General features: G+C 42.4%; 1 protein-coding gene across 2 annotated transcripts in view; it reads right to left on the bottom strand.

Moving 5' to 3' along the window:
* Positions 1–8,704, bottom strand: part of PRPF18 (pre-mRNA processing factor 18) — a 17,308-nt gene extending 8,604 nt beyond the window's left edge. Inside the window, exons 1-6 of one of the 2 annotated variants that reach the window (XM_042872494.1) lie at positions 8,605–8,704; positions 7,180–7,257; positions 7,028–7,054; positions 4,344–4,448; positions 2,739–2,852; positions 1,279–1,425 (exon numbers count right to left, since the gene is read on the bottom strand). In XM_042872494.1, the coding sequence (XP_042728428.1) occupies positions 1,279–1,425; positions 2,739–2,852; positions 4,344–4,448; positions 7,028–7,054; positions 7,180–7,257; positions 8,605–8,670 (537 nt within the window). In that variant the 5' untranslated portion in view covers positions 8,671–8,704. The remainder of the gene's footprint in view (positions 1–1,278; positions 1,426–2,738; positions 2,853–4,343; positions 4,449–7,027; positions 7,055–7,179; positions 7,258–8,604) is intronic. The other variant, XM_042872495.1, reaches the window with a different exon arrangement.
* Between the last annotated feature and the right edge of the window lie 617 nt (positions 8,705–9,321).

Raw genomic sequence — 9,321 nt, 5'->3', positions numbered from 1 at the left:
TTTCTTTCTTTCTTTCTTTCTTTCTTTCTTTCTTTCTTTCTTTCTTTCTTTCTTTTTTTTTGAAGTTATTTTATTTCCCTGATGCATTTGGGCATTCCTTTAATTTTAACTGCAACGTTGAGGGAATAAATCCAAAAAACAAAGAGAAAACCACACTACCATGCTCCAGTGCTCTAGCTTCCTGCCAAAACCTGGGAACTGTTAATATTAACATCAATTTTTAGAAACATTTTCCAGTAGATAAACTTGGGATTTAAAATTTCTTTCCATTGTCCTCACATTTCCAAACTATGATGTATTTTTAAAGTCTCCTAGCTGTGGAACATTCAATGCAATCCTTTTTCTGCAAGGGAATGCAGTTACAGAAGCATGCTTACAAACTTTTCCAACGAAGCATTACTTTCATGGTTCAAATCAAGCCCGTAAAGCCACCCCAAAAAGGGGATGCTGTGAGAACTAAGAGTTTGATAAAAGCAGCCCTATCACAACTGGTATCCATTCTAGAAGTGTCATTCCTTTACTCCAGAACCCACGGTGCCCTAAGAAGGGAGGCAAGGCTGCCTCCTAACAAAAACGTATCCGTTTCAACTCTCAGTCATAGATCAGATTACTTCTGATTTGAAGGGACATTAAGAAGATTAACTTCAGCAAAGAGTTCTGAAGATTAAGGGTGAAGTTCTTTAGCTCAAGTTAATGTGCTTTTCAAAATACCAGCCTAAAATACCAGGTGCTGAATTTTCCTGTTCTTTCAAAGCCCAGCACTCACGCTCACCATTTATGGGCCATACCTTCACAGTACTCTCTGTATTTGCTGTGAACTGCCTACTTCTAACTTCTACTTCTTTACCCCACGAGTCTTTATATAAACTCTCTTCCCATGTGTCTGTTTTTGAGAACCCATCTTTCTTATATAAGGAAAATTCATCTGCTCTAAGCTCATCACCTTCTCAAATACTCATTGGAAAGGATTCGGAATTTGTCATCAGGCAATAGCTTTGCATTTAATTCTTGACTCCCAAAACCCCTGCAGGGAGAATACTGTTTTGCCTGCTGCTCTTTCCCCATTTCTGATGAGGTGCTGTAAGCAAACACCAGGCACTTATACTGCAATTCAAGCCTTAGCAGTATTCACTTCCAAACAGCATATTTAAGGACTTTTCAGACTGCCTAAACTAGGTGCTGTAAACTAGGTTAACTCTGAACAATACTGAAGCTTTCTCACAACAATACAACAGCATGATATACCTAAAATCTCTAAATTAATTACCCACCACATACCTCCAGTTCTTCAATAGTAGTATTCTCCTCATGGACTTTCAAGTCATTCTGTGAGTCATCATCTCCTGCTTCTTGGCCACCTACAATTTCATTCAAGTATTGCTGATCAATCTTATCCAAGGCAGCTTTCAGGTCATTCCTCAGGCCCTAGAAAAGATAAGAAATGATTTGTTTGCAAAAAAAAAATAAACAAAAAACCCAAAAAGCAGAGGGGGGAAAACAACCCCTTCCAAAAAATGCCACAAAAAAAAAAAAGCAAATAAAACCAGCAATAAAACCACAGTGAGCACCCAACTTCTGTTTTCAACAAAAGCCAAATTCTACAAACACATGAGATTACACATATGGTTTCAAACTGCTACTAGAAGTTAAGAGCTGCTTATAAATGGAAAAAGGAACCTGGCTTAGAGGATCCACATTCTTAATATGAAACATAAAATTTAAAGCTCTATAAAGGAGAATGACATTTCTCACCCTAAGACCAATTCAGGCTCTCCTCCTGGAATACACACGCAGTTATTTCCACTCTTCCATTATCATCCATGACTTTCTGGCACATTTTTATCAATCACTTACTAGTTTAAAAATATCTGACCCACAAATTGGTTGTAACAATTACCCACGCTCTCAACTAACAGACAACAATGGCAGTGACTGCAGCACATCATGCAGAAATCCATCACAATCCTATTTATGACCTTGCTACTTCCTGAAACTTCTACAACTGCCATCAATAATTTTACCACACATAACAATGGGAGGGAGGAAACTTTTGTCAGCAAAATTATTTTTAGAAACTCCTATCTGTTTATCCTTCCTTAAAGGACTTGAAGAGGAAAAAGTGCTCTTTTTCTGGGCAGCCCCAGCAGCAATTTGTCAAATTATTCAGTTTGTTACAAACAATGGAAGAAAACTCACAGCTTTGTACTCTTAGCTGGGTTGCAAATTTGATCAATAGTAAATACAAAACAAATCCCCATTGCAAATCCCAACACATCCCAACAAATTCCCAATCTCCTCACTTAATCAACGTGAAGCCAGAAGGATTAGATCAGTAAACTGGAACATACATATTTTAGTCATTTCTGAAGTCAGTGACTACTTTAAAAGGAAGCAGTGGGAGTGAAGTTTCTGTAAGAAGTTACAGCTCTAGAATTGAGGGATTTGAAAATTCATTTCTGTACCAGAAATACAGGATGCATTCCCCCTCTTCCTTACCTATCCAAACAGGCTAGTTCTAACAGCAAATTACTGTCTTCTCTGCTGGTTACAAAGCAGACAACTGCATGTCTGGGGTTTCACTGCCACCTGGAGGCCCTCTTTTTCAATCAAATAGGCTTTAAGGGTTTCTGTGGTGGAACTGGCTGATTTACTGGGCTGTAATCATGCACAGAACATTAAAAGCACTCCTCCCAGGTTCCCCCACCATAAATTAGTAACCAGGAGCCAGCTGGTCTTACCTTGTTCACTTCAGGTGCCAAAATTTCTATCTTCCTCAGACGTTGAAATGCATCATAATCTGTTTCTCCAAACAGTCTGACCGGCTCGCCTCTCTCCCGTAACCTCCTGATAACCTGAAGAGAATCCAAATATTCCCTTACACAAACTCATAAAGGAAGGAAAATAAAATCCTGAAGGCTGGATTTATTTACTTAGCTTAAAATAACAAGCTGTGCTGGACTGGAGAGGAAATGGCAATATTTTAAGCAGCAGAAAAACGTTCTAGACGCTTTACAATCCAAATATAAAATTCCCACGGCGTTTCAATGAAAGGTCATCCCAAATATCACCAACCTAAATCTTGCACAAACCCCAAACTGTTTCGCATATCCCAACTTCTTCCTGCTCTCACTTGTTTAAACAAATACATCAAAATGATCCCCTTGGCAGAACTTAAATACCATTTCCAAAGTGACAGAAGAACTTGACAATCATCTCACTCGCTCTCATTTGTCGCGGGCAATAAAGTGCTCTGCTGACTGGGCTGCGTGTTGTCCCAGCACATCTGGGAGACTGGGTGAAATTCTCATCCTTACCATTTGGTAAACATTAAGTCCCATCATCTAATGTGATAATTACTTTAAGGCTAGCTACAACTGAGGTGTAACAGCCTCCCTTGGCTGATTTGCAAGGTTATGGGCAAAGCAGAAAAGCAAACTTTATTTTCCCAGTTTCTTCTTGCATGCATTGCCTGTTAAATCTGTTTACACTTACCACTGTTTTTTTGGTGTATCAAGCAATAAGCTTACTGATACAATCACCAGGAAACACTCTGGTGACAAAGAGAAGAGCTTGCACTTCATCTCACACCATCACATAACTAACTGTACTGACAGGACAAACCAATCAAATCTCAAACCAAACAAGGAACAAATCACCCACATTAAAACTTCTGTGCCCAAAGTGTTTTGTAAAAGCAAAGGGACAACAATAACATCATCCTGAATGATCTCAGCTGAGCACTGCAGTATTTCCAGGAGTAGATTTTATTCTGCACGTAAACTTTACTTCTGAACTTCCTACTTCTCTGCTGCTTCGTTGTCCAGATCTGTTTTATGAACTCACATTTACACCACTGTTCTTATCCTCAGAAAGAACAAAGAATGCACCAGTTGCTTCAGCTTCAGGACTTTCTTTCCCCTCACAGAAATCAAGACAAGTTTCCTAAACTCAGTTCTGAAAATTGGGTTCATATCAAAAAGCTATAAAGAAAAGAAGCTGAGAGAAATAAAGATTTGAGAAGCTCCCCGTGCCACTGTTAGCATTATCCAAGTAACAGGACGCTGTTCTAGGGGTCATCTGAAAAAGCTGTAACACATCACATCACCTATGTGCAAACCCACATGACAAAAAGGCTGCATCCATCTGCACCTCCAGATGCACTCACATGGACAGGAGATCCCTGATGGGTAAATACTGCCCCTAACTGCTGACTGCACAATGGAAATTTTTATTTGATACCACCAGACACAAAAAGCACAGATCACCAGAAAAAAGCCCTACCAGGAAATTCCAGATGCATGTTCTGCACAGTGAAGTAGTTTGCTCCTAGCTGTTGATTTTACCTCTTGTCTGGAAAGAGTCATTGGTAATTTTTCTTCTGCCAGTTCAAGTTCCAGCACTGGATTTGTTGAAGTCAAAGGCTTCTCCTCCTCTTCTTGCTGCTGCACCTACGTATAACAGACAGAGTTACTCATGAGCAAAATAAACCTACACATCCATGGCAGTGTAAATGTACAGGAACTGTGGAATACAGATTGTAATATGACTATAAATCTCTTTGTTTCAGAGTTTTTGTTGTCCATTTCACAGAGCAATGAAAGCTTTCAAAAGCATCAGTGTTTACCAGAAACTGACTTCTGTAGGTTGCAGGAAGCAACCTGCAACAGGAAAGGGCAATTGCTAAGGTTTGTCAATCACGTGTCAGCACTGGTGCCAAAAACAGCAAACTCACCCTCTCTGCCTGTTGGCTCCTGCCCCTGCCTTACCCTTTTTACCTATGCAAAAGTATTTGCATCACTATGTGATGAATTAGATGGGAGAAATGATTCAAATGGGAAATAACCCAGCAAACAAAACTAAAAACTCCTCTCAGCCCACTTACTCTCCTCATCCAGCTCACCAGGCAGTAACACACACACGGCTACAAGGGCAGAAATGAAAAGCTAAGAGCAGAGAGAGAAGGGAGCTGCTGCTACTTGCAGCCAGCCTGAGATCTTCTGTCACTGAGAACTTCAGTGAGCTCAGCACCATCAGCGAGGACGCAGCCTTTCTGCTGGGTTTTGAGAGATGCTGTCTAAAGTAACACACCTTCCTACCAAGATTGTGTACAGTTTCTTGCAGGTTAAAATAAATTAAAAAAAGAAAAAGAGAACTACACTTCCCCAAAAAGACAGCATCTCTTTAACAGCTTCTTTTAACCTAAAAGAAGGTGCTGGGATCAAGCAGGGCCCTGTTTGATTAAACTAACTTCAAGACAGCAGTCACATAACTATGGCTCCCTCACTTCTAATAGCAGGAGCAGATGCTGGCTAACATTCCCACAACAGGAAACATTCCCAGTGCCCAAACACATCACATTTTGTCCTAGACTCCAGACTAGAACTTATTTCCTTTCTGGTCTCACTAAAAGGGAATAATCCTATTTAATCCTACACAGATCTGCAGCATTCTCCCCACACGGGACAGGATGTTGTCATTTCCAGTGTGCATTCAGGTTGAAGAGTTTGGTGACTGTGCTAACCAGGTTTTTAAAACTAGTTTCTGCTCTTCCAAGCCAGCATGGTTCCATGTGCACACAGGGATCCCCCCGATGGCTGCAGATACAAGATTCAGCCACAGATCTCTATGCAACATCATGCTATCAAACACAGAACTCAATCCCACAGTCGCAGGTGTTTGGAGCAAGCAAGGAAAGGACAATCAATCAATGCTTTACACATAAAGGGAGGGCAAAAATAAACTTCCATCAGTGCAGGAGAGGGAACAGAAAATACAGAACACGGGATAGAAAATATGGAACTGTGCAAATATAAATACACTGATGGCAGAAGGATGTAATCAAATTTGAACTTACAAACTGCAGCATTAGGGAAAAAGATTTGGTCCGTTCTCTCAGTAGGATTCCAAGTTACAAGTGATATTTTTACCACAGTTATTTTGCTTTCAGTGCTTTCTTTTTCAAGCAAGTGAAATAATTATTAAATCTAACAAAGCAAAAGAGTACCTCAATTGAAAAAGAAATGAGTCTGTATTTTACATCTCATTAATGCAGTAAAGACCAAATGCAGAAATCTGGGAGGCTCTAAGACATACCAAACAAAGCAACTTACTTTAAAACCATTTTCAGGGTTACATTTTCAGTCAAAACCCATTTTGTAGCAGCACAGATATCCCATTTTAACAGCTGTGTATGGTTCTGAAGAATTCAGGCTAAAAAAGCACCAGGCAGTCACTTCCACTCAGAAGAGTGACCACATCCACAGACCACATTCCCATGACTCAATGACAGCATTCCAAAAATTGCTGTGGCATTGATGTTCAAATATTTCACACACAGATCAAGGTTTCAGAATAAGTCACTGAATGTGTGAAGTTCAATTGAAAACAAAGTTCCATTTTGTGCCCAGGGACAGTAAACAGGAATGTGAATCTCTGTCTTTCTCAAAAGAATGCATATCCCCCCACATACAATATACACATACAATAACCAGGCAGGCAGGCATACACACAAGTGGCAAAGAAAACTGCATTCTTTCCATTTCAGGAAACAATTTCCCTGATATGTTACAAGGCAGGCAAAGCCTTCCAGATCACTCATTTGTTTCCAAATGCACCTTCAGTTACCAATCGTTTTCAATTGTTCTGCCAGCAAGATAACAAACGCTGTGTTGCACCCTTTCAGTGCAAGGTTACTGATGGCCAAAAGAAGAAAGGCACACAGCATGACAGCTGGCAGAGCTTTATAATATCCACCACATTACACTGATTTCTTCTGGACATTTTGGCAAAATTTTGAATGGACAGTGCATCCATTCTTGGGAGGTGGCCATATTAGATCCAGTGTTCATGCCTAAAAGCACAATCTGAAAAGAAAGGAGACAAGCTTTGATCCCAAGCCACTTCATGCTTTCCACAAAATAAGTAAACAAACAAAGAAAAAGGAAAAGCCAAAGCATAACACAAACATAAGTAGCTGTATATCATGCATATCTTTTCCTGCATTGAAAATGGTTTGGGAAACTCATACCTCTCCAGGTGGCTTCTCATTTACAGGCTTATGTACAACATCAACAGATTGAACAAAGAACAACAATTATCATTAACAACATTTGTACTGTTGATAATAAAATGTAGACTTCAAAGCAAACATACAAGTTCCTGAAAGAAGAGTAACAATACCTTGTAGCCACATCTCTGGAAGTAGGCCTCCTCTTCTTTTTTAGCTAACTCACTGCGTTTGAAGTATTTCTTATTTCCCTAAGAGACAGGAAAACTGTTAACATTTTAAAGTTTTAAATACTTCTGCAGAAAAGGCTCACATCTCCTTACTTGACTTGTTGAATTCAGCTACATCTCTTCACAGACATGGCTACGGTGCCACATTCACAGCTGGGAGCACCTCTGAAAATCAGCAACACCAAGTGACTTTGCAACATGTAAGCCTGAAAGTACAGTGTGTTCAGCAGGCCTTTAAAATCAACATTCTCTTTGCCACATAAGATCATGGCACCAGTGAGTTAACAGAAAGCTTCCTTCAGATGTGAACAATGAGGCCCGGGCTGTTTAAACATATCGGACAAAACAAGCTTTTTCAAACTAAATAAAAGGTGCTTAACGAGACCCTTCAGGCACACAGCAGCTGGTAACTGTGCCATCCAAGCCTTTGCAAGCACGTTCTCACTGCCTATGATCTGTGCTGTCATACTGTGATGAGAAGCTACATCTTCAAACATATTGTTCTCAAACTGACAATAGAAGCAAAGTGAAGTAAATGTAGTCTCCCGCTCTGTGTCAATCAATACATTTTCGTTGCAGATCCCAAAACACCACCCTAAACCTTGCTCTAACACCACCCTTCCCTTGCTCTAACATCAAGGCCAAGTGGTAATAGTTTTAAACTTAAAAAAGGGTCGATTTAGACTACATATTAGGAAAAAGATCTTTCACTCTAAGGATGTTGAGGCCCTGGCACAGCTGCCCAGGGAAGCTGTGGATGCCTCATCTCTAGAGGTGCTCAAGGCCAGGTTGGATGGGGCCCTGTGCAGCCTGAGCTGGAATTTGGCAATCAGCTCATGGCAGGGGTTAGATCTGGATAATCCTTTCCCTTCCAACTCAAACAGTCATATAATTCTGTGAATTTATGAACATGGATTCCTGGTTCTCTCCCTATTTTTCACCTGTCTAACCCAAAACAACCATCAACGCTGAAATCCATGCTCAGACATCCTCAAAAGCACACACACACTCCTCTGCAGTCCCAGCAGTGCTCCCTGTAAGTAGCGAGGGAAGAGAATTGCAGACGGGCAAAGCGGGCACAGTCACAGAACCACAGAGTATCTCCAGATGGGAGCAGGATCACCGAGCCCAACTCCTGGCTCCACACAGCAGCGGCCTCAAGTCAAAGCTCACGTCTGAGAGCGTTCTCCAAACGCTTCCTGCACTCCAGCACCTTGGATCCAGTGCCCTGCAAAGCCCGTGTCAGGGCCCGACACCCTCTGGTGAGGATCGCTTTCCTACTGTCCACCTTCAGCCTTACTTCCGACCCTGAAATAACCCTAAGGACGCTGCAAGGCCTCGACGCGGTGTCCCCACAGCCCGCCTCACCCCCACCAGCTCCTTGTCCTCCAGCTGCTGCCGCTTGCGGCTGATCTCCCGCTTCAGGATATCCATGGCGCTGAGGCCTCCTCCGCCACCTCCGCGCCGGAAGTGGTGTAGGAAAACAAACCGTCACTTCCGCTGGCCGCCCAGGCCAAGCGCGCTCACAGCGCCCCCTAGTGGCTCGGAGTGGCAGCAGCGAGGGGGTGTATCGGGTGGCTGTGACCACGTGACGGGGGTGTGACAGCATGACGTTGTCAGCGGTGGCAGGGCCTGCGAGAGCAGCGCAGGGATGCTTCGAGCATTTCTTCCTTAGGTGCTCAAACTCACGCGAGGGGTGGGTGCGGTGTGGACTCCCTGCATGCGTACTAGAAGTAAATCCTGCTGCCCTCATTAGCCGGGGCCTTTATCACTGTGACATAGGCTGGGAAATAGCATAAAAAGATGCTGGTCTCTGAAGTTCCTCTCTTGTTTTCCTTATTGAGTGCTTTTCACAGAATCACAGAATGGCCAGGGTTGGAAGGAACCTCAAGGATCAGGAATCTCCAACCCCCCTGCCTCAGGCAGGGCCACCAACCTCCCCATTTAATACCAGACCAGGCTGCTCAGGGCCCCATCCAACCTGGCCTTGAACACCTCCAGGGATGGGGCATCCACAACCTCTCTGAGCAGCCTGTTCCAGCACCTCACCACTCTCTCTGTGAAGAACTTTTCCCTGACATCCAA

This window comes from Lagopus leucura, unplaced genomic scaffold (genome assembly GCF_019238085.1).
Source record: "Lagopus leucura isolate 7727_CA_CO unplaced genomic scaffold, USGS_WTPT01 Super-Scaffold_100008, whole genome shotgun sequence".
Classification (NCBI taxonomy): Eukaryota; Metazoa; Chordata; class Aves; order Galliformes; family Phasianidae; genus Lagopus; species Lagopus leucura.
Note: the sequence above shows the minus strand (reverse complement) of the source record. Positions and strands in the feature narration are given on the sequence as shown.